At 47.8% G+C, this 25,447-nt stretch overlaps 1 protein-coding gene across 1 annotated transcript; it reads left to right on the forward strand.

The window, feature by feature from the left end:
• Nucleotides 1-1,881: 1,881 nt before the first annotated feature.
• On the forward strand, nucleotides 1,882-22,368 carry LOC142574979 (uncharacterized). Its single transcript, XM_075683956.1, has 3 exons — nucleotides 1,882-2,223; nucleotides 2,480-3,385; nucleotides 22,351-22,368. Exons 1-3 carry the CDS (start codon nucleotides 1,924-1,926, stop codon nucleotides 22,366-22,368), a joined length of 1,224 nt encoding a protein of 407 aa, XP_075540071.1. The 5' UTR covers nucleotides 1,882-1,923.
• Nucleotides 22,369-25,447: the final 3,079 nt, after the last annotated feature.

A 25,447-nucleotide genomic window follows, 5' to 3' on the forward strand; every position in this document is an offset into this window, starting at 1 on the left:
TTCTGCGATCGCTGCTGGCTCCAGCATAAGTAATCCGCAAGCACATTGGTGTGCACTAAACACTCAAATACTGCGTATACATGCGCTCAGAGGCACTTTCAGTGGGCAAGCGATGACAAGTGATGAATTGTGTCGATGGGAAGCACGGACTTCTTCGCAATGCATTGCCGAGTCTTCGCGCACAAAGATAACCTGCTACATTTTCACTAAACTGCGTCACTACGGGCACTACGGACTGCCATTTTGAAGCGACAGCCGTTGCTCCCGTATTTATGACTAGTGTGTCATTTTTAGTTGGTAAAGCGGGGGCCTTAAGGCACCTGCGATGAACAGCCGTACCGCGGCGCTGCGTTTCTATTCCCCTAATAGAGAAAGAGCGGTGATCACTGACATTGTTGAGAGTAGCACTGTAGCGCCCCTAGGCGACTTCTCACCGTATGAACTGCTTCGTGCGTGCGACCCGCTTCAATTAACCGCTTCTAAGCTTTCGCCTCAGTGTCGCCACTCGCGGCAAGAAGTGCAAAATTTAATAATTTGCTCGATCGCCTTTTGTCATCAGAAATTTCTAGCATTCAAAACGAAAAACAGACACTTAAAGAAATAAAAATGTTCGTTATTTTATTTGTTGTATTTTAACGTATTCGTTTGAGCGAAAGCGTAGGTGCAAGAATGCGCCGCATTTACCCTGTTTGCATTCGATCGAGGATAGAAAGATAGTTGCCGAAAGAGGAGGCACGCCCTTGACCCGCCCGGGAAAGGCGTGGCAAGCGGCTCACGGCAAGTGTGCAGACAGACAGCGGGACAGTCACAGTATTGCTAAGTTGCGATAATCCGTTGATAACAATACGCGGCGCTGGCGCGTTTCGTTGTGCAGCCTTCTGCGCTTGAAACATGGAAGCAGCGTGCCGCGCAGGGTGCGCTCATGTTGTCGTACGCGGCTTTTTGTCTGCATATTTTTTTGCCTGCAGCCTTTGCGCGTTTCACCCTATCTCCGTTCACTGACTGCCGTCGAGTAAACTCGGGTAAAACTCGGGTGAACGAGAAACTCGGCGCATCCTGCATAGCACCCCAGGAAAGGGATTCAGTTCGTGGTCATCTGGTCTGTATGCACGTGGAGCGAGTTGCGGTCAGAGAATGCGCCAATTGCGTTTAACCTTTCTCTTTTTTCAATATTTCCTCGAGTGACGGCTCGCCGCGACGCTGACAGATTCTCGGAACCATATACCCGTGATATGGGGTGCTATGCAGGATGCGCCGAATTTCTCGTTCACCCGAGTTTTACCCGAGTTTGCTCGACGGCAGTCAGTGAACGGAGATAGCGCGCAACGCGCAAAAGCTACAGGCAAGAAATTATGTAGACAAAAAGCCGCGTATGACAACATGAGCGCACCCTGCGCGGCACGCTGCTTCCACGTTTCAAGCGCAGAAGGCTGCACAACGAAGCGCGCCAGCGCCGCGTATTGTTATCAACGGATTATCGCAACTTAGCAATACTGTGACTGTGCCGCTGTCTGCCTGCACACTTGTCGTGAGCCGCTTGCCACGCCTTTCCCCGGCGCGTCAAGGGCGTGGCTCCTCTTTCGGCGATATCTTTCTATCCTCCATCGAATGCGAACAGGGTACATGCGGCGCATTCTTGCACCTACGCTTTCGCTCAAACGAATACGTTAAAATACAACAAATAAAATAACGAACATTTTTATTTCTTTAAGTGTCTGTTTTTTGTTTTGAATGCTAGAAATTTGTGATGACAAGCGGAGATCGAGCAAATTATTAAATTTTGTACTTCTTGCCGCGAGTGGCGACAGTGAGGCGAAAGCTTAGAAGCGGATTCATTGAAGCGGGTCGCACGCACGAGGCAGTTCATACGGTGAGTGTAGTGTAGTGTCGCCCCCTGTCAGATCTCGGTGTCATCGTACATGCATGTTTTGTAGTTGTTTAGCTAGATGGCGCACCCCCCTTCTGTCATGTGACAAACTTGGAGGTGTCATCTGGCGTGTGAAGCCTTTACTAGATATAAACGGCCGTGGGTCGGCCGAGTCTTCGTCCGGTTTTCATCGGGAGCAGTTTGCTCCGTGTCTCCTTCCTGCGCCGGCGCTTGCCGCGCGTTCGCCCGGTCGGGGCCCCCCGCTTGCCTGCCGCTGCCGACACAACATCTTTTGGCGACGAAGATGGGATTCCCGCAGCGGTTCCGACCGAAGCCCCGGGAAACCAGCGAGCTTCGTAAGTGAAGCGTCTTTTACGTGTAGGCACGGCTTGCAAACGCCGCCGACGCACTTGGCGTCGGCGAGGCTTCCGAGCCTAGGCCTTCTCGCCCCCTTTGTTCTTCCTTGCCCATTCCTGCGGCGAGCTCCGGCTTGCCTCCTGCACGGTCTCCTGCACGCTACCTGGCATGGCTTTTACGGCGAACCTTCCTGTTTTTCTTGAAGTGCCCGGTCCACCGTTAATTCCATGGTATCGCTGGAAAAAAATTTTTCAGGCCCACCTCGAAGCGGCCGGCGGTGGCGACTGGACGGACGCGCGACGAGCGTCCGCGCTCGTCAGCGCTCTCGGGCGTGAGGGACAACGGAAGTACTTTGCAGACGAGGAGCAGGAAGCAGCAAGGCAGTTAACCAGCGCAGCGTCAGCTTCAAGCGAAGCAGCAAGGCAGTCGACCGGCGCAGCGTCAACGACAAGTGATGCGGTCCCGCCAGCGTCAGAGTTTCCGAGACTCTTGCAGCGGCTTGACCGGCTGTTCGCCGCGTCAACAAATGTCCTGGCGGAACGGCACGAATTCACCAGCCGAAAGCAGTTCGAGGGAGAAGCATTCCTGGAATTCGTGACCGCATTAAAGGAGAAGGCGGTACAGTGCAACTTCGGCACAAGCTATGACGAGCGCGTCCGAGACCAAATCATACATGGGGTAGCGAACGTCAGCGTTCGCGAGAAGTTGCTGGCTCATGGCGAAACCCTGTCCCTGGACAAGGCAGAAGAAATTGGACGCTCGTTAGAAGCCCTGCATCGAGCGAACCGCGCGTTCGACTCTGAGAAAATACAGAGAATCGAGGCACCTCAACTTGGCGCTCCGTCGACGAGCCAAGATGGCCGACTTCTTCCGGGGAGCCGCCAAGATGGCCGACGTAGTCCGGGAGGCCATGAAGATGGCCGACTTTTTTCGGGGAGCCGCCAAGATAGCCGACGGCTTCCAAGAGGCCGCCCAGATGACCGACATTTTCCGCGAGGCTCCTCCGGGACCCGCAATGAAGCACAGGATGCGAAGGACCCTAATTTCGACCGTAGTTCATGCGACCGGTGTGGCAGCACGAAGCATATTGCAACGTACAGGAATTGCCCCGCAAGGAACCGGCGGTGCAACGCCTGCCACACGTTGGGCCATTTTGCATCTGTATGCCGAAAAACCCGTACTGTTCAGCACGTCTCTTCCGCAGAGACGCTGTCTTCAACTTCCGCAGGACAGCCGTCCGCGTCTGTCTTGACGGTGAGCACTTTGGAAGCTAAAAGGGATTTACAAGTCCCGGTCGTGGTTAACGACGTCGCCATGCGGCTGCTCGTGGACACAGGAGCGTCTGTCTCATTGATGACGGCCGAGGATTTTGGAAAGCACTTTGGTCGACAGCACAGACTGTCACAACCAACAGTGGACTTGAGAAATTTCTCCAAGCAACGCATCAACATTAAAGGCCTGTTTCAAGCCACTGTCCAGTTTTTCCAAAGGTCATGCTCCGTCACGTTCCACGTAACGACTACAGGAACATCACTGCTGGGTTTAGACGCCATCCAACGCTTGGGCATACAGATCGACGGTACGTCGCTGACATGTCGTCTACCATCGCTTCCTTCAGTACAGAGCCCCACAGGTGTGCCTCCGGGTTTTGATCACGTCTTCAGTGACGAGTTGAGTCTCGTCAACAACTGTGTGCACCGAATTCATCGGCAGCAAGATGCGAAACCAGTATCTTCAAAGTTGCGCAGACTACCCCTGGCTCTCCGTGACCAGGTCACAAATGAATTGCGACGTCTCGAGGACTGCGACGTCATCGAGCGCGTCGAGGCTTTTGAGTGGGTGTCTCCACTCGTGGTGGTGCGCAAGAAGGATGGAACCATGCAGCTCTGGGTAGATCTAAGGGAACAGGACAGTCTTGTGCCTCACGTTCAAGAAAGAGTCTTGCAGAAACAGTGGCAGACTAAACAGTACGTGGACAAACGTAGAGGTGCTCAGGCAACTCGTATCAAGGTGGGAGACACCGTCAGAATAAGATTTAACAGGAAAGGATTTTTTAAGTACAGTAAACCTCGTAAAGTCAAGGCCCAGATAGGACCATCTACTTTTCTACTCAGTGATGGGAAGACGTGGCATGTGTCTAAGTTAACACTAGTGATGAAGCATCCAGCAGGTAGTACATTGTGTACAAGTGACAAAGATTTTTTGTACTCATATTCAAACTTGGATAGTCATTCCGATGACTTGTCTGTAGTGACATCGTCTTCTCATAAGTATCAGTTGAGTAGTCAGTCTGACTGTATCACTTCCGAGTTTACACAGTCAGCAGTAGTTTCTGATTCCATGGGGGAATCGGTAGCCTCCCAGGACTTGTTGGGACGTCGAGAGGAGCTTCCTGGGCAACCCTCTCCAGCTTTGAGCGACAACCACATTCAATTGTCCAACCAGGGGGAGGGAAATAGTGGGACGACTGGGTCTTTAAAGTCGACCGATACGCGTCGCAACCCCCAAAGTTCTGAGGTACGCACGCGTCCTCATCGTGACAGAAAACGGCCTCCGTGGCTCGATGATTTTGTTTCTGTAGTGTAGAGCGTATTGCCGTCTTCGAAATGCCACGGCTAGGGGCCTCGCTGTGACATTTAGGAGACAGTCCACATGTTTCAATAACACAGGTATAAAGTGCTCCTTGTTGCGGTGCAGTGAGTTTTGTGCAGTGTTCCTTGTCAGACTTTGTTTGAGTGACTGCCTGTGTTATGGTGCCCAAGACTGGTGCGCGTGTATGTGAACTTGGGCGGGGACGGATTGAATTTGTTGTGGACTTAAGTGCGTGCTTTGTGTGCGACTGGTGCGCATGTGTGAACATGGGGGGAACGAACTGAAATCGCCTTTGGACTTAAGTGCGCATCTTGTGTGCGCGTTTCGCTGTATGTTTACTTTGTTTCCAGGGGCGGATGATGTAGTGTAGTGTCGCCCCCTGTCAGATCTCGGTGTCATCGTACATGCATGTTTTGTAGTTGTTTAGCTAGATGGCGCACCCCCCTTCTGTCATGTGACAAACTTGGAGGTGTCATCTGGCGTGTGAAGCCTTTACTAGATATAAACGGCCGTGGGTCAGCCGAGTCTTCGTCCGGTTTTCATCGGGAGCAGTTTGCTCCGTGTCTCCTTCCTGCGCCGGCGCTTGCCGCGCGTTCGCCCGGTCGGGGCCCCCCGCTTGCCTGCCACTGCCGACACAACAGTGAGAAGTCGCCTAGGGGCGCTACAGTGCTATTCTCAATAATGTCAGTGATCACCGCTCTTTCTCTATTAGGGGAACAGAAACGCAGCGCCGTTGTACGGCTGTTCATCGCAGGCGCCTTAAGGCCTCCACTTTACCGACTAAGAACGACATACTAGTCATGAATGCGGGAGCAACGGCTGTCAATGCAAAATGGCGGTCCGTAGTGCCCGTAGTGACGCAGTTTAGTGAAAATGTACCAGTTTATCTTTGTGCGCGAAGCCTCGGCGATGCATTGCGAAGAAGTGCGTGCTTCCCATCGACACAATTCATCGCTTGTCATCGCTTGCCCAGTGAAAGTGCCTCTGAGCGCATGTACGTACGCAGTAGTTGAGTGTTTTGTGCGCACCAAGGTGCTTGCGGATTACTTATGCTGGAGCCAGCAGCGATCGCAGAAGGATATCGTAACGACACCGCAGCAATCGCATTTTGGCAGGTGAGGGCTCTTGTGTGCGGTTATGAAATGAGACTTCGAACTGAGGAAGGTGTTGGAACTGTTGAGTGCGCAGTGCTTGTGATGAAGAAACGCCATTGCACTGGGTCTAGAAGAGCGAGCGATTCTCGGACGCTGATCGTGTTTACGACGTTGTGGCTCCGATACATCACCGATGACAGAGCAGCCATCTCAAACGTCTGCTGCGATACGCACTCCTCAGCATCGTCGTCACCCTCGGCACATCGACGCCTTGCAAGCAGCTACAGTGACGTGCCGATAATTGGTTACTGTGCGCTACGTCGCCACAATGCAGGCAATGAAACCGTGCTGTGGGGCCCTCTCAGCCCGAGAAGATATATGCATGAGCCAGCGACAGTCAACGCTTTGTTTTTGATAGTAGTGCGCAGTACATCACCGACGACAGTGTGTTGTGCGTGTTTTATGTCGGTGGTGAATACTGTTGATGCCTCTCAGCTCGGCACCGCGTCGCTGTTGCCGAAAGATAAGTTGGGCGTGGCCCAACCGTGGTGGGTGCGCGCACAAGAGTTACGTGCCTCGCGCGGGGCGTGACCTCTGGCTTTGATTGACAGGCGAACTCGTGCTAAACTCGTACATCGCGAAACTCCCTCCGAGTTCAACTCGGGAACATGGCGGCGGCTGCAGCAGCCTGTGTTATTGCAGCCAGCGGCAGCAAGCGTCAAGCGTCAGTCTGGACCCGTTCGCGTGCATGACCGCCGTGGAGTTTCAGCGTCATTTTGGCCTGTCGAAGACATCAGTGTGCTGGCTGTGTGACGAGCTAGGCGAAGACCCTCGTCTGTGGAGACAGCGTGGCGGGCTTCATTCGCTCACCGTTGAAGAGCAAGTCCTCTGCGCCCTCCGTTTTTACGGGACTGGCAGTTTTCAGGGAAGCGTCGGCGCCGAGCGTTACATTGGACGTCATCAAGCTACTGTGAGCCTCTGTGTCAGCGATGTCTGATGCGCTTATTGATGCGGCAGTGCTGAAGCGGTGGCTGGCTTTCCCGAAGACTGCGGCTGAGCGGGCATTTATAAAAGAACGCTTCTTACTTCGCGGAAACATTACGAACGTAGTCGGGTATGTCGACGGAACGTACGTAGGAATTAAGGTGCCTTCAATGTCAGCGTTACTGTGATTAGCATTGAAGCAATGTCTAGACGCACCATATTGCCAAATTTGTCACTTCTGTGTAGCCGATTTAAATTTTGTTACCGACGTCACACATGCGGCAGCCTATGATACTGACTTTTTCGCTGGTTGCTGACACTTTACCGATTGTTCTACTTGTCTATCAGGGTGCCTTCCATATGGCACACTTTTTGGGGAAGGAGGTTAATGAAGTATAAATAGATAAATGGATATCACAAATTGTGTGAAGTACCCTGTGAATGCTAATCTCACAAAGAACTTGGGGTTTTTTATGAGATTACTTAGTACGTAGCACAAATTACTTAGTATGCATAATTCTGAATTTTGGTCATGCGTCATGTATCGGCCGCACTATCAAACAGCAAGGCATTGCACAATTCGTTGCAGTGGGAGATGTGGATGTCGCGCCAAGCCTGTTGTGCCTATGCATTTACGGCAAAATGAAAATGCATTGAGAATCTTAGTGTGCTGGCTTGCATGAAAAAAATACTTCACAGTGTTTGCTGTGTTCACTATTGGTGCATGTGCCAGTGGTTCAGTGTATTTTCTTTTTTTTTGGGGGGGGCGGTCAGCGTTATTCTGTATGGACAAATCCTATATATTTTCGTCTCATAATGGGGCTCTAATTCTTCAGCAGTAGAACAATGCAGATCCAATGCTCTGCAGAACTCAGTGTGCGTGAAGATGTCGTGAACCACAAAGGCAAAATTACATATCGTGCGAAATGTGGTGCAGATGCCAATGAAAAGTGGGTCTTTAACCCACCATGATAAAAATAAAGATTGCAGAGCGAATAGACCTTTTCTACAGTTTTATAGCAATGATTACACAAACTGTGACATGCTCAAACGTGTAAAAGCTTGCCGCAATGCCAAAGTAGGATGAGCGATACGCAGAATATTTTGGCATTGAACATGTCTTGTAAATGCTATTTTTATTGTAAGCCTCAAGCCTCGCTATCACACCTTTCCCTCCGGCACTCCCTTTACTGAAACGCAGCACTGTCTTTCTATTGGTGTCATGATGATGATGGTAACGGCAGCAGTAAGGCTGGTTAATGCTTGCCCCTTTGATTCTTGCGAGTTTAGTGGTACAGAATATGGCACGTGCATACACCTGTGCAGAAAAATTTTATGCTTGTGGTGATTTGTTGGAGACTTAATTCGTGTTGGCACATATCAAAGATGTGCGCCATTGTGGCTCAATAACTAGATCATTGGTGAGGTTGAAGACTCATTGTATCGGTATAGAAGCTTGAAGCTGAATTGTACCACAATTCGACGGGACACAAAGAAGAGAAATACACACAGCAGAACGCTCTGCTGTGTGTGTTGCTCTTCTTTGTGTGCCGTCGAATTGTTGCACGATGCAACTTCAAATAGAGCATTGGGCCTCTTTGGTGCAGGACCGAGGAAGGGAAATACACACAGCAGAACGCTCTGCTATGTGTGTTACTCTTCTTTGTGTGCCGTCAAATTGTTGCGCGATCCAACTTCAAATAGAGCATTGGGCCTCTTTGGTGCAGGACCGAGGAAGTGTGAGCTATTCGACACCATGCCAGTGCCTTGCCACACAATTATGGAAGTCTGAAGGTTTGCAAACAAAGCTTTGCTTTCAAATCCACCTGCTCATGTAATACAAGCGCTAATTGATAGAACCAACATACAAAAATAATAGTGAAATGAATGGCCTTTGAAAATTTGTATGTTGACACTATGACATAATAGGTGCTACAGCGAACTCGACAATTGTACTGGACAGAGCACTTTGTTTCCTATGTGAAACACATGCTTTCATTACATGCTGTGCAGATAACCAAGCTCAGTTTATTTTAATGAGGTACACAACATTCACTGTAATCTGTTTTTTGATTCTAAAGTGCCAAACACCACCCCTTTTTCAAGGATGTCATGGGAATATTTGGCGAGAACTGTTTACAGCCCCTCATAATGGAAGTGTGGCCAGCCAGCTTTACTTGGGTGCCTTTATAGATTTCTGTTCCTGATCATTGTGTGCTATCAAGTTGCTAAAGTCTATGCAACCAGTGCAAGGCATTACGTGATTCTATAGTCGGATACAACTTTAGGAGGCCGCAGAATCTGCACTTCAACGGCAGGTGAACACAAGCCTGCACCAATGGGCACACACTCTACACTGACGTCGTGCCGCTGGACGCACTAATACCTGCTCATTGGAGAGGGACTATTTCTTTAGACGTGGAGGCAATCGGCTGCTGCGCTTTGGTCACCTGGGTGAGGCCTCTCCTGTCTTGTGAAGTTGTATCCGACTAGAGGATGCCGCTTTTCATACAACACAAAAGGACAAAGTGTACAATTATTTGGCCTACGAAATGGATACATCACAAGTGAGCTATGCATGGGCTTAAGCTGTGTGAAAATTAGTACATGCAAATATATGACATTGTTAAAGAATATGTGGTATCGAACATGCATGTAATGGCATGTTTAAATCGGGGAGTGTTGCATTCATGTGCACAGTCTATAGGTGATAGCATTATTAAGGTCATGCCGTTTCCTGTCGTTTCATTGCGAAATACACACACCGTTCATCTTGTGGCTAATCAACACCCACTGTATTCTTGCACATAGAAAGAACAAACAGCACAATGACATACGCTGCATTAGTGTCTTTTTCATTTACACGGTCCAGGTTTTTACGTGTTTGCCCATTTTGAAGAGACATCAAGTGCATGTTACAAGTGTCCCAATATGCACAGCACAATGTTTACTGCAATAATTTTATTCATGTTCTTGAATAATAAACAAAATAATAAACTGAAAGCTCCTTTATAAGGTGTGTTCTGGGGGCTCGACTGGAAAGCAGTGAGTGCACTGATCCTACTGTTGCAGAGCAGCCCTCTGGACAGCAGAGCACGTGCCTGGTGCTCGCCTACTGCCACCAGGCAGTTGAGTGCCTCCAGCAACAGAATGTTTTGCTGCAAAAAAAGTGGATTGTTGGAATGAATCAACCGCATATAAATTATTATTTACAAATAAAAATGCTCATTGCACTATGGGTATTAACTGCCCTTAACTGTGGAGGCCTTTAGTGTATGCATAATAAAACAATTTGTCGGGACAACATTGCTTTATTTTTCATAACGGTTTGTTTTTTTCAGAGCCAATTGTAATGTTTATTAGTGTGCCAACAGCTGAGGTGTCCTCGAACATTCACGAGTCTCTACTGTCAGCACCACAAAACCTATTTTTGTTCGCTGCAAAATCAATGGCGCTCCCTACAATCCCGTCATATGCGAGCTGATTGCATCCTATGCATAGAAACATCATATTTTTGTCCCGTTACGTAATTTTCTACCATCCTCTGCTGCAGGTGTCTCTCCTTGACATCCATTCTGTCACGCTTATGTAATCACCTGTTATAAGTTGGCAACAAGTGATTGAAGACGTGCATGGCCTGCCCACCGATTCTATTTTTTTTTCTTAATCTCAACTAGCATATCAGTTGCCATGGTTTACTACGCCACTGTCTTCCTGCCTTAATGCTATCTCCAACAATTTTTGTTACTTCGCTTTCTGCACAGTCCTCGACTTCTCAAGTTTCTTTGTTAACCTCCAGGTTTATGTCCCATATTGCATAACCGGTAGAATGCAACGATTCTAAACATTTTTCAAGGATATCGGTAACGTGGCGATCACGATGCCGGAATGCCTCCCATGTGCTGTTCAACCCAGGAAATTTTTGTATAAGTTTCCTGCTTTACATCAGTACCTGCTATTGATATTTTACCTGGATAAAATACTCTTCCATAGATTCTGCGGGCTGAATGTCACTGATGAATTTCTGTTATATCACTAAGTTAGTGAAGGTTACCTTTATCTTTTCCATATTTTCGCGGGCCCACGTACATGTAAAAGCACAAACACTCTTATGCTCTCAATTCCTTTTTTAAACTGCTGGACATTTAGTTCGTTACTACGAAAGTGACTTAATCCGTGCACTATTATTATGCTAAATATGAAACAGTAGAAATATACTTATCCGCAGTTTGTCGATGCCTCCGTCACTGTGTTGGTTGCGAGATCCATCGTCGGCACCACCTCTTTGTCGCATCGTAGCTATATCGGCTGCCTTCCTTTTGCACACACTATGAAATATTCGTGACGCTCGCAGTCACGCAGAGTGGAGGAACTCAGCGCACTCACAGAAGCAGCACGGGATAAGTTGTTTGTTCAGGATTGTGCCGTGAACAGTAGGTACGCGTTGCGATCTGTAAAATCGCCTAAGCTATTCGCAGTCTTTCGGGGTGCACGGAAAGATTGCTCACGGAAGAACAGAACTATCCAAGAAATAGTGGTCATTGTCGAGCCTGATCACTACGTCGCGCACTGCAAGCTCGTTGTACGAGTTTGTTTACACTGGGCCTCTTCGATGTTTAGCCGCCATGCTCGCCCGATGAATGTATGTGATGACGCCACCACAGCGTTCCCTCGTGGTATAATGCGAAGCGTACTAAATTACAAATTAGTCGAATATACACATTCAGTGTACATCTTGTAAGCTTTAAAATGCTTTTAAACCACGTCAAACTAACTAATAATATTGTATTAAATGCATTTGTTTTATAACTCGCTTGTGCATGTAATGCACTCGGTGGAACGACAAACAAGTGAAAGAAGGCGCGACCATGCACCGACGGTATGATCACGTGAGCCCCAGTTTGTCGACCGCCCAGAAGGCAACGCCCAAGGAATGATAGCCACCCAGAGTGAATCTAGATAAACCAATGAAACTGGAGGCTTGTCGAAAGATAAACTGTGTCTCGGTACCATTTGTGCTTTCATCTTGGGGTGTCGCCAGAGCTCGTGAAGATCCCGAGTTTCGCCAAACTCGGCGCATCCTGCATAGCACCCATGGGTTAGATAAGGTGGAAAATAAAATAATGCGGGATAGCATTCATCATCAAGCCCTGTAATAATCTTCAAACTTAGGGGCAAATTAATGACTGTCACCTGTTAACTCGTCTGGTTTTTCCCTAATTGTACAGCTCTTTTCGTGCAAAATTGCCAACTGGAAACGAGAGTCGCAAGGACTTGAGAAATTAAGTGATGTATTACGGGAGATAGCCTAGGCAACAGCCAAACAGGAAGGAAAAGCGAAAATTAACAAATGCAACCGTTGTTTATGAAAATATTCATGGATCAGCATCTTTTTATTTAAAAAGGGAGTAGAGAAAACGCCGCCGGAAGTGCAGGACAATTCCGTGTGTTCTGAATGACGCTTCTACAGTTATCATTCGAGCCGCTTAACGTTGCCACTTCACTGTGTGTGCTTGTGAAGGTGTTTTTCCAACCTTCGGCGGTGGGCGCAGTACGCGCAGAGTCGCAGCTTGCTGTGCCATACGCGGTTGTACGCGTCTGGCGGCCACGCATCGTTACGTAACTTCCCAAATAACCATAAGAGTCGGTTGTGGCTCTTAACTTATCAGAGCAGTAAATGAGGGATCGAAAAGAACTGTGACTGTTCTGCAAATATATATTTCTGTATATTCCTTCCAGAGATAATTCAAAAAACGCTGCTATGGTGGGGTACAATTTAAGAGGAAGCTTTAGCTCGGGCCCAACTCTGAGGCGGCCTATTCAAATACACGTAAGACGCAAAAACGTTTTTCTGAGATAACCCCTGGACCGATTTTAATGAAATTTGTTGCATTTGAGAGGCACAGTTAAATTCAAGTGACTGCTTGAAAAGGAATTTCGAATAAGTGCCTGAATTTTGTTAAAAAGCTTTTCAAATATTCGACAGTTTGAAAAAAATAGAAGCACGAAGTTTACAAATCCATAGCTCTGCGTCAAGAACAGATGTCGCGGTTCTGTAAACAGCATCGATTAGACCATTCAAAGCGGACTAATTCGATATATCGTTTTACATCTTATGTGAATTTGTTATGTTGTTTACAAGGGTTCTGCAAGAGGTGTATTTCCATATTGCTAAATTTTTTGAGATTCATATGTAACATATCACTTTTGTCCGCTTTAAATGTACTACTAGATGCAATTCACAGAATTGCGATATCATTTTTCGTTGCCGAAAGACAGAGTTGTAAACTTGATAGTCTCGTTTTCTAAAAATGTTCGATTTTGATAATTTTTAATGAAAATTTAAAATATAAAGCGAAAATTCGAAACCAACAGTCACTAGAGTTTAAGCTTTTATTTTAAATGCAACAAACCTCATCACATTTGGTGCAGTTGTTGCTGAGAAAAACTAATTCTCCTTTTACATGTATTTAGATAGGAGCACCCGAGCTAAAGCTTCCTCTTAAGTCTGCAATGAAGCACTGGGCCGCTATTTTGTAGGGATGCCTTATGCCTTATTCTATGCTATTCTTATCATCCACCACACACGGCCGCCTGATCCCGTTGATAATGGGGGTAGACCGTCGCACTGACCACTGGCCAAGCGCGAAAAGCCTGAAAAGGCATAGAATCTGAAAAGGCATCGCTACAATATACCGGCCCTGCCCGCGCCCTCATAGCCGCCAGCCACTGTTCCTTTGCGAGGCTGCAAATAATTCGTGCTTAAACCTCTTGTGTTACCCAAATAAGGCGGTAACTACAAAAATAAAATTTTTAGCGTGTAATTTTAAACCTTTCTCCTCGCCTACTATAGTTGAATGGCGAATGCCTAATTCATTATTGAACTGAAATAACATGCTTGCTTCGCTACAACTATTTGTTGTGAAGTTTCACTTCAGTTGGCAGTGAAGTTTCATGAGTAAAACGGGTTCAGCAGTGACATGAACTGCACAGCAGACTTTTGAATAATGAAATGCTCAGAGTCGATACATTTTGTCCATGTCTCCTGCACACCTCATTGTTTCCGCCGATGAAAAGACTTTTGAAGAACAGCAGACGCTCCGGAGGAATCAAGTACGACGTCATGTTGAAAAGGCCGCATGACGACGATTTTTTTTTGCTTCTGTCATTGGCTGGCGGAGTAACACAACTCCGCGCAGTCCGTGTACCTTTGTTTCCAACTACTGTTTTAGAGCGCAGCTCTTTGGCGTCCGTTCCTGGGTTTCGCGTCGTCGTCGGCGTTGTCGTCGGCCTCGTAACCAGCTCCGCCCCCCTTTCATCCCCCCAGCGCTAGCAGCGACCGACTGATACCGCTGGATGCCGCTGACGCCGCTAGAGAGTCAAGATAACGTGACTGCATAGAACACCGTCGCCGCCATGCAGAAAGAGGAGGAAAGGGTCCCGCCCCCTGTTCTTGTGTGGCGGATAGGGTGCTCTTCAGTTGCCGACGCGCCGGTTATTTCACGTAGGCCCCGGCACGTCGACGAATACGTCACCACCTTCCCACGGCTAGAGCTGGTTCTTAGCGCTGCGGAAGCGAGGGTATCATATTGTTTGTGTCGGCATCGGCGGCGTTGTCCCTGAAACCAACTCCGCAGCTGGGGTTGACTCACTATCGGCGTCAGCGGCATCAGTCAGTCGCTGCTATCTCTTCCCTCCTCCCTTTATCGTGTTGTCCGCTTGCTGCGCGCGCTTCTGCCCCCATCGTTTGCCGCTGGGTGTACACGCCGCCCCCCTCCCCCCTCTTCCTGCGAGTCTCCGGTTGTCAAAGCGCCGGCTCGAACTTAATTCCTTTCTTCGCTCATCCTCCAATGCAACCCCTGTGCGGTGGCAATCAGAGAGCCAGATCGGTGGCGGCGGATCTGTATATGTGCACCGCCCGAGCCGAAATTGCTGCTGCCGTTCGCCCTGTGCGGTGGCAATCAGAGAGCCAGATCGGTGGCGGCGGATCTGTATATGTGCACCGCCCGAGCCGAAATTGCCGCTGCCGTTCGCCACTGCGAAATTATCTGCCAGTTCTTTCTGAGCCATGAGCGAGACGACCGATGGAAGTCCTCCGTCTGCTGCTGCTGCTGCTGCTGCTAAACGAGCTGCCAGAGCAGAGGCCCAGCGCCGTCGCCGTCAGAATCCAGAGGTGCGTGCCGCCGAAGCAGAAGCTTACCTAGTGGAGTCTTTGTTAAAGGAATACGTGTGAAAAATAAAAAAAAATTCTGTGATAGCGCATACATGTGTTGCTCGATTTCTTTGCCTCAATCTATCGAAAAGGTGAAACAGCTTATTTGCTGCGCTCAAATTTCGCATTAGGAAGTAACGTAATCGTCGGTAATTTTTTTAAAGTTCTATTCTACTAAAGTAATCTTTATTTTACAGTTTCTCTTCTTTACTTGTTCTTGGCAGTGTTGTTCCTGCGCTTCTTTCCTACGCAAGTCCATTTGGCGTGGTTCTTTGTTTGCCAAGTAAAGGAGAGGCGTATCGCACAGGCGTACCTGTAAAATACACCTTATTTCATTTCTTTTATGTGGGTTTACGCGTTCTTATGGCGAATGGTGGGCGTTATTCACATTTGTACTAGTAAAGGTACCCCCCCTCATTTGCATAGAAAAGTTACTTTGGGTTGGGCCCCCCCCCCCCCCCCCCCGAAAAAAAATCGTGGGTACGTGCCTGTCTTCCATGCACACGAAGTGGCCTGCCGCCGACCGGCCTTCCCTAAAACCGCATTTATGTGGATCGAGGAGCATGTTTGGTTCAAGAGTTTCAAACCCTGTGATCCACAATAATTTTTTCAGAGTTTGCATAAGCAACTTGTGAGCGCTACGGGCCGGTAGCTTTCCAAAAAGGACGGATCTTTAGCTTGTTTCAAGACAGGGACTACAATCGCCTCTTTGCATGCCAATGGGTTGTCTCCCGTGGCCCAGGTAATCCTGAAAAAGGCAGCAGTTCTATTTGCGTGTCAGGGTGAAGATGTACAATTATGTACATGATTGTATTAGCTCCTCGTGCTGATTTCTCGCAGTCGTTCAAAGAAGTCCTGAACTCGGCAATGCTGGTTGTACCGTTCACTTCCACTACTTTAAGGTTCCGTGCCTTACTTTCTCCAATCTGTTTATGCTTCTACAATGACTCTGAAGAGTTTGCCGAGCTAGATACAGGCTCGAATTATTGTCCAAGCATGTTGGCCTGGTTTTGAAGGTTGTCGCCTTAATCATTGCACAAAGACAAAAGGCACGTTTGTCGACCGATTAACTTTCCCAGCCTGTTCCGTACTTCCTTTCTTACTTATGAGAATTTATGCTTGTATTGTGTACAGACACGTACAGTCAGTGGTGTGTTATGCGGTTACAGTTTGATTGAGCTTGATTTTGCGCGCCGCGGAGGATTCGGTTAAGAGAGACGAAGGAAATGTTCTGCTCGATCGGAGCTGTTCTGATGGGTGGCCGGCTGTTGCGTGTTGTGTAATTAACGCACCAAGCTGGTAGAGGTGTTGGGTACCATCCTCTGCACTAATGTGACTTCCCGAGGCGTCAAGACCTTGCCACCATTTCCAAAATTTCAGAGGAAAGCCGAACACCCGGGCACTTCGACACAGCCGCCGCTAGGAAGGACTACTTCTTCAATGTGGCCCATTGAGCCCGGTTAGAATGTCCACCACTGAAGTACATCAGACGCAACAGAGCGACACAGCCCAATCCACTTCTAACGTGAGTGTCGTCTTTCATGTGGTCTTTCATGGCGAGTCATTTCATGGCGACGTGTTTGAGGATGCGGAGGATCGGCTTCAACACTTCGACAGAGTCGCCGCAGTCAGTGAACGAGATGACTGTATGAGACGGCGCAAAGTGTACTTTGCGCTTGAGTACTGCACTCGCACGTGGTTCGAGGACTCCATTGCATCATGAGGACTCCATTGCTAGATGGCAAGAACTCTGACGACCGCTGGGCGAGACATACAGCAGCCCCGAAAGGAACGACAGCAGCCCAGCAGGTTCTGAAGAGTTGGTTTTTGAAGCAAAATTAAAGCCCGGCCATTGTTTGTCGAGGGCATGTCTTCCGCCTTGGTGATGCAGGTATGGCTAACAGATAGAAATTCATGGTGACAGCATTCGCGAAGAAATCATAACCCTGACCTAATCATTGGCACCAACGTGAGCGCAATCCCTAGTCCTGATATATTCCGAAGCCTTCCGTAGTCCTCAACGGTCTACGGGACGACGCTTGCCTTGCACTGTTTCAGCTTTACCACGTCAATTTCCCGCTGCAGATGTGAAGACGTATGAGTGCATTTCTCCGGGAGAGATCACACAGAAATCATACGTGCGGCACACCTCGGATAATAGGCCACATTCCTACCACTGCAGATTGCCCTTATCCCTTATCTGAGGGAGGGTCTTCAGGGATTTCACCCTAACGCGTGCCAACCAAGTAATGGTGTACACCCACGCGAGATTTAGAAGTACTTGGCCTATCAAGCGCCGTGTTCTCCCACACAACGACACCAATTACGTTCACCATCAGTTCGGCGCGTCATCTCGCCTAGCCGCTATTCCAAGTTTGCTGATGTTCGCACAAGATCGCAAAGTCCACGCCCATGTCACAAAAACTGAGGACAGCAACCTCCGGGGGTGGAGGCACAGCTGTCCTGGCAAACAACCTCCGGCACGACAAATTAACCGCAACGATTAACTTGCCCCGCCATCTTCTGATAACTACACAAGACTTTCCGTACATATAACCATCATCATCATCGTCATCCTGGTTACGCCCACTGCAGGGCGAAGGCCTCTCCTATACTTCTCCAACAACCCCGGTCATGTACTAATTGTGGCCATGTCGTCCCTCGAAACTTGTTAATATCATCCGCCCACCTAACTTTCTGCCGCCCCCCGCTACGCTTCCCTTCCCTTGGAATCCAGTCCGTAACCCTTAATGACCATCGGTTATCTTTTCCCCTCATTACATGTCCTGTCCATGCCCATTTCTTTTCATATAACCATAGCGGCTGACAATTACCAGGTCACCGCCCTCGTTGATAACGGCGCCGACTACTCCGCTATGAGTGGTGAATTCGTGGGTACTCTCCGAAAGGTGACGACACCATGAAACGGTCTCCAGCTCCGTACTGCGGGTGGTCATCTCGTGACGCCAGTTGGGGGATGCACTGCCCGAGTGCGTATCTGCGGCTCTGCCTTCATTGGATCTTTCGTCGTGCTGCGGGAGTGTTCCAGGCACATTAAGAATGGACTTTCTTATAGAATATGGGGCCATTATAAATCTTCGATAGCTGCTAGTAACAGTCTCACGTAACGCCAGTTCGCACGACTGCAAATCGCACTAGATACTGTAGCATTTCTCTGAAGATTCCGGGACCGTCCCGCCTGGTTCCAGTCTGTTCGTTACCCTAATGAGTAACAACGACCGAACTGACATTGGAGTTGTAGAAACCAACGTGTCCATCCTTTTCTCTCATCAAGTATCTGTCACCCGCGGTCTCCACGAACTGACCAAACAGCCTACTGAAATCCTAATTTTATTTATTTTTTATTTTTATAAATAAATAAATAAATAAATAAAAAGAAATCCCATTCACTATTTTTAGTCGCAAATACATGCACCTCACCAGGGACGCTGTTGTCGCTTACATCAAAGAAGTCGGCGACGCAAGTACTAACCTATCACCCGCAGAGCTTTCCTCCATCCCAGACGACTACAAGCAGTCTACAATTGACCTCGATGTCAATTCCGAACTAACGACTTCAACAGCAAGATAATCTTTGCTTTCCTTTAGCGACTGCTTTGCACGAAGTCAGAAATCCAAGCAGATACTCGATGCGCAGCAGAGAATTACAACCAAACACGCCGAAATACCCATCCGACAGCATGTCTACCATGTATCTCACGAAGAACAAGCATTCAAGAACAAGTCTACGCCATAGACCATTTGCCGCGATACGCAGAAACAGCCGCTCTGCCTGCTGCTGCCACCGCTCGTGATATAGCATCCTTCCTCCTGAAAAACTTTATTTTCCGTCATGGTGCACCTCGCGAGCTTTTGAGTGATAGAGAACGCCTATTCCTCTCCGAAGTCGTAAACGCAATCCTTGCTGAATGTCTCATCGTTCATCGCACCACCACCGCCTACCATCCTCAAACTAATGGTCTGACGGAAATATTCAACCGCATCCTTGACGACTTGCTCCTCAAATACGTCGCCTCTGATCACAATGATTGGAACCTCATTTTCCTATTCATCACGTTCGCCTACAACACTGCACCACAGGCGGCCACAAACTTCTCCCCATTCTGCCTCTTGTATGGCCGCGAACCTTCGACTACCCTCGACATAATTCTTCCGTACAGACCCGACTCATCCATATGTACGCCCATCTCTGAAGCTGCCCGCCGCGCAGAGGAATGCCGTCAGCTCTCCCGTTCTTTTACAGCCGCTGACCAATGGCAACAAAAATATCGACATGACGATGATCACCCGCATTGTCACTTTCGTCCGCACTCCCTTGTGTGGCTTTGGGTTCCTGCTGTTCCTGCTGGACTCTCATCCAAGCTGGTCTCCAAATATCAAGGACCCTACCGTGTTGTCGCGCAGACATCGCCTGTGAACTCAATTGTCGAGCCGGTCACGCCAGCTACGGACCGACGCTGTCCTGGTCGTGAAACCGTCCACGTACAATGCCTAAAGCCGTACTACCACCCTATGATTCTATGCTCCCCATGAGTCGCCAGGATGGCTCCTTTCTCTATGGGGGCAATTGTAGTGAAAAGGAATGCCCGGCGCTGCAGCGAAATCCCCAGTATATATACATACATATATATATATAATATGTGTGTTTGTGTGTGTGCGTGTGTGTATTAAAATTGCATTTAGTGTAGAGCAAGTTGCCCATTATGCGTTCTATTGGTTTTGAATCCTTTTTGACGAATAACGAGAAGGGGAGAGAATGTGGCGTCGACGTTTGTGCTTCTTGCATGTGTTTCTGTTGTTACAACGTCACGCTCGTTGAAGGTACTGACACGGTTGGAGCACCAGTCGCGGCAGATGCATGGGAGGACTGGTGCCCTCGCCGCATCTTAGGTCGGTGTAGTGTGGTGCCGCATTAAAAATGTATTGTATCATAATCTATGCACCCCTTGTACAGGTATGTAGTCTAAGGTGATCTGACTTTTGCATCGAGATGAGGCAAACTTTGAGCGGTGAAGCGAGTGAAATTTTTTTGTTTGTATGCACGAGCATGACATCATTCGTATGTGAATGTTTACTGCAATTTATAAGGCCTTACTACCACGAGCATTACTCGATGTAAGGGTTGAGTACATTGCTATGTCTATCCATTCTTGCCTTCTCGGGCGAAAGTGCTTGTTCTTTTATTTCATTCGTGCACTACCTCATGACCACGAACGTGGAGGTGTACTTTTCACGGCATGCAGCGAAGGGTTTACTCTCTTCCTACTGCTTACATCTTGGTTGCAAAAATAACGAAACAAGTGTAAAATCCTATAATTTGTTGTAAACTCTCATAAATATTTAAAACCTGGTTAACACATAATTCGTATAATCAAAAGTGGCACACCCACTGGCGACTTTCTTTATTTTAGAGTTTTTTAGCGCTAAGCTGCAAGGAAGAGCGCCGTTACGTCTATTTGTGATTACTTTCCCTAATTCTGCTGCGGCTGCGCACCACAACCCTGAATCGTTCTTTTAAAATGGCATTTTAATTTCTATTTTCTGCTGTACTGAAATTGGCAGAATCGCTTTTATAGAAGTAAACCTTTGATACAGGAATGGTCTGATTATTTCCTTTTCCCTTGCAACTCCCGTTGAGAGCCTCTTGAGCACAAGAAAAGAGCTCTGGGGCGCTCCCATGACGACCATTTGCCATGTGGTACCGCTAATGGACATAGTGAGGTAGGGTGCTCATGGATTGGTGACAAGCACCCCTATAAAGGCGTTGGGTTCCCATATTGGCAGAGCACCAGCCCGGGAGTGCACTGTCACCTATTTTACCAGTCGGTAACCTGAAGCAGTACTTGCCCCGCACAGCGTGGCGGATGTTCTTCAACAATGCCGCGTGTGGTTGGACGGAAGCCGACAAGAGACAACCCTGGAAATCTCGGTTGGACGTCTTTTCGAGTTGTGAACCCACCACGAGAGCCGAGTACCAGACCAGTCCGGTGGCACTGAGATTTGATCAAGTTACGTCCCGCATACGAGGCAGATGCGGTACTCCAAAAGAACTACTTCTTGGGCAAGTTGGTGCTTAGATTTCCTGTGTATTCTATGTGGCGCAAAATACATTTCTTTAAAAGGGACAGAAGAAAGGAAGACAGTGAAGCGCCAATTTTCCGTTAGTCTCTCAGTTTACTTGTAGCAGCCCACGCAGGGAAGTTGGCGTAGCACATGCATCTGGGAAGATCGTTGAAAAGCCTGCTCTGACGGCCCAGCTCCGAACGTAGAATCCTGAATATTCTTTTGAGTTGGCCCCAGGACGGAAACACAGAACCGAAGATAGCTGTGATTTCACGTTTCTTATGCAGAGCCTAGATAGCGCACTTGGCAGGTGGCTGTCACGATGTTCCGTGTCACCTTGAACACATCGGGAAGCCTTGACGAAAAACTGCCGGGGAAGAAAGACCCGGAGCCCACTGTACGAGAAAGATATTCCAAAAGGACTTCTTCTTGGGCAAGTTGGTGCTTAGATTTCCTAGGTATACTTTGTGGGTCAAAATACATTTCTTGAAAAGGGACAGAAGAAAGGAAGACAGTGTGCGCTTCACTGTCTTCCTTTCTTCTGTCCCTTTTCAAAAAAATGTATTTTGCGCCACAATGTACACCTAGGATGCGGCGCCGTTAGGCTACCGCTGCTGCCGCGAACGTTCTGGACTTTCCTGACCATGGCTGCTAGGTGGTGCTGCTGTTTTGCCGAATAGCTCTTACTTTTAAAAATTGAATTGAATTGAATTGAATTGGACCAAGTGCGCTGGATATCTTGCATCGGTCTGTCTTCTCACACCTGGCTGTCCAAAACAGTGAGCCGCGCGCCAATCTTCTTCATCGTCCAGTGTTCCTGCTCTAAACCAACTAATGACGCTTGATGCCTGTCAGTGTTGACCAATGACACTTAGAAAGAAACTTCGTACTCAATACTGAAATTCAGCAAGAGAAAAAAATTCCCACGCGTTGCCTGCAGCGAACGCTAGTCCACAAAGAGTGAATAATCCGGAGCGGATCTTTCGGACAAGCTTTTAATGCTGCCGTTCAATAGGGGTTAAAGATGAACGTACAACTTTCCCTGCTCACAGAGCTTCGTGGTATATTAGTGAAAATGCATAAACTACATGTGTCGGAAAAATTATAAATATTGTTTCAGTTGATGCTTCACATACGTTTAATATTGTTTGTTTCTACAGGCCAGTGCAGCCGCCTAGCCCGCTGGAGGATCAGAGAATTGAGTACTTGAAGGTTCCTGTCTCTTTTTCCCATAGAAAATGTCGTTCGGTCACTGAAAAATACCAACCTTGATAAAAAACAAAGCTAAATTTTTCTAATAGGAATAACAGTTAAATAAAGAAGTGAAATTTACTTATATACCCTATTTCCAATATGTCATTCATGCGAGCATTCATCAGACCTACATAGCGCTAGTACTACACAATATAACTTTCTTCATAATATGCTGTACCAGGCATTTTGCACTTTTATAAGTTTTATATTTATATGCATCTCGTGCAAATAATCGTAATAGAATACTCTCATACTTCGTGATTGTGCACGGTGGTCACTGCTAATGTAACTAGGTCAGGCGTTGCTCGAAATTCGTCCGCAGGACCAAGCGATGTGGACGCTGACTGAAGCCGGGTCCTTGGGTGATTTGACAAAATGTTCCAGGTGTACAATGCTCTCTAAGCAGTGAGCATAAGTGACGCCTCGCTGAGTAGCCTAATCAGACTTAAGTGCTGTTGCTTCTGGGGCGGCGCCCAGACCTGCACTCAAGGCCTCCATTGATAACAAGAAGAAAGTATCGCGAGGGCTTCTATGTGCTTTACCGCAGCGAGTACACCTTGGTCGCTTCTCAGGCAAAGTCACTTTTATTCCCAGGTGATGCCATGTCACTTTGGCTCACGCGATCTTCTACTTTGTTCACTTTCTCTAAGCCGGCGCATTGCTGATCTCATAATTTATTGCCATGGCACCATAGGCTGATCTCGGCTACTTTCTATATATCAGGCTGACTAACCATGCTGTCTCACCCACAAGGCACTGCATTCTGAAACACAGCGTCTCCAAGCCGAACCTGTCACCAGAAGAGAATATAAGATGCTCACCGGTTATTCACGCACCAGAAGCTTAAAAGGGAGACGTTGGCGCCGGAGAAGCATGCTTAGAATCGCCGCTTAATAGTTAGATCGTTGAGGTCCTGTTTTGGAAGACAGAAGTGTGATCCCACCATCGGCCGGGTATTTTTTATAGCGCAGTAAGCTGGACCGCCGTCCTCGGTCATTCTTCGGTCACTATATATATATATATATATATATATATATATATATATATATATATATATATATATATATATATATGTGTGTGTGTGTGTGTGTGTGTGTGTGTGTGTGTGTGTGTGTGTGTGTGTGTGTGTGTCAAACGCACAAGCTTGCTATGGCATACTTCGACAAGTACTGGTACTTAAATTATGGTGTAAGTTCTAAATCAAAACATTTGTAGCCCGTGACATGGATAAATACATCACAGAAACGTGCATCAAGACAGGATATTTGGCCCCAACGGAGGGCACATAGAACTTCTTAGCCATCCGAGATACGTCAAGGTGCAATATTGGCCTCTGCCGTTCCGACTGATGTGTTTCCGCAACGCGGTAAGTGTGCAGCCAGAATAAATGCCACCCGAATTGGGTATAATAGCCTTCCACTAGCCATAGTTAGGAGTGGTTTTACGAAGTGAAGCCAGAGGATGGTAACTATGTTCAGCCTTTAGCCCATTGTAAACATGACGACGCTCACAAGACCTGACCACGTGGATAAAATAGGCGCTAGATTCCCATGTATTGTACTGTAGGTCGGTGTACCACACGACACGTCTTGGTGTAATTGCAGTTGCTCTAGCAAGCCTTCCTATCCCTACTAATGGGCCATCGGACAAGAAAGAAGCTTCATTCTATAAAGTTTTTCTTGGGTGAGCCTTTATGAGCTGCTAGTTTGTTGAGTTTTATACGCTGACGACAAACTGTGGCACATGTTTAAATGGAGTCAGTAATGGCATGGCCAGTCACGGTGAAATGTGCGATACTTCTTCGAGGTTCTTCTTATTTCCAGTATAGAGAGCTGTGCTATGCGCGTCGACAATGGATGCTCTGGTCACATGCGCGGAATACCCTGACGTTTACTTTTGGCACGTACATTTTGTAATATTGACGCATACCTTACGCTTAAATTGGTTACATGAGCTTCATCATATTGTCACATAGCATCGCTTTCTCTATACCGTTTTTCGCACGCACGATCTTGCTGTTTATTCTTGGCAGAAACGTGTGGAAAAAATTACCGGATGTCTGATGCTTCACTTTGAATCCAACAGGTTAGTCCTATGGTCATTTGCACAGTCGTCGCCATCTCTTTATTTGTGAATGTTATGCATCCGTGCGGCCTTGCACTTTTTATCTAAAGGAAAGCACTTTTTTCCAAAGGCATATTCACAACGATGCACTGCGTCATGCTGCACTGCATTTTGCTGGAAGTATGCCTTAGGCTCCGAAGTGTAAGGAAGACTATATATCATTTTCTGGTACGAAACCTCTTTTATTTTGTACTTTTCCAAATAGCGATTGAGAAGTGCCGCAGTGGTGTCATCGCTTCATGTATCACAGCTATTTGTCGTGTGTAGTTTCCGCCTCCTTCTATACAGGCCAATTTCAAATCTTCTGCAGCATTCTTGAACTGTGAATGCGCGAGAGAAGGAAACTGGCACCACTTTTCAAACTTCATACTTCATACAATAGGCGGTAAGTAATTGGATCTTCTGTTAATGCATCTTCGTTGTGGCGGGGACACATCTATGCATGTAAGTTCGCCTTTTGCATTAGTTAGACATTCACAATAGCAAGTGAACAATCCAAAAATTATCCTTTGTAACCACCTTTGTAGCCACCATAGCCGCCACCATATCCACCATAGCCGCCTCCATATCCTCCGTAGCCGCCACCATATCCACCATAGCCGCCACCATATCCACCATAGCCGCCTCCGTATCCTCCGTAGCCGCCGCCATATCCACCATAGCCGCCTCCGTATCCTCCGTAGCCGCCACCATATCCGCTTCCGAGGCCAGAGTGGGCTACAAGGGCTCCTCCACCACTGACTTTGTTGACGTGGTGAACCGTCCTCACAATGAAAGCTGGTCCCGCCACGGCTTTGGCAAAAGCAGGCCCGCCGCTAAGAAGAGCAACACTGCTGCCGACGCCTACACCGCCTACACCGCCTACACCACCGACGCCAC

The sequence above is a fragment of the Dermacentor variabilis genome, chromosome 3, assembly GCF_050947875.1.
Source record: "Dermacentor variabilis isolate Ectoservices chromosome 3, ASM5094787v1, whole genome shotgun sequence".
NCBI classification, from domain to species: domain Eukaryota; kingdom Metazoa; phylum Arthropoda; class Arachnida; order Ixodida; family Ixodidae; genus Dermacentor; species Dermacentor variabilis.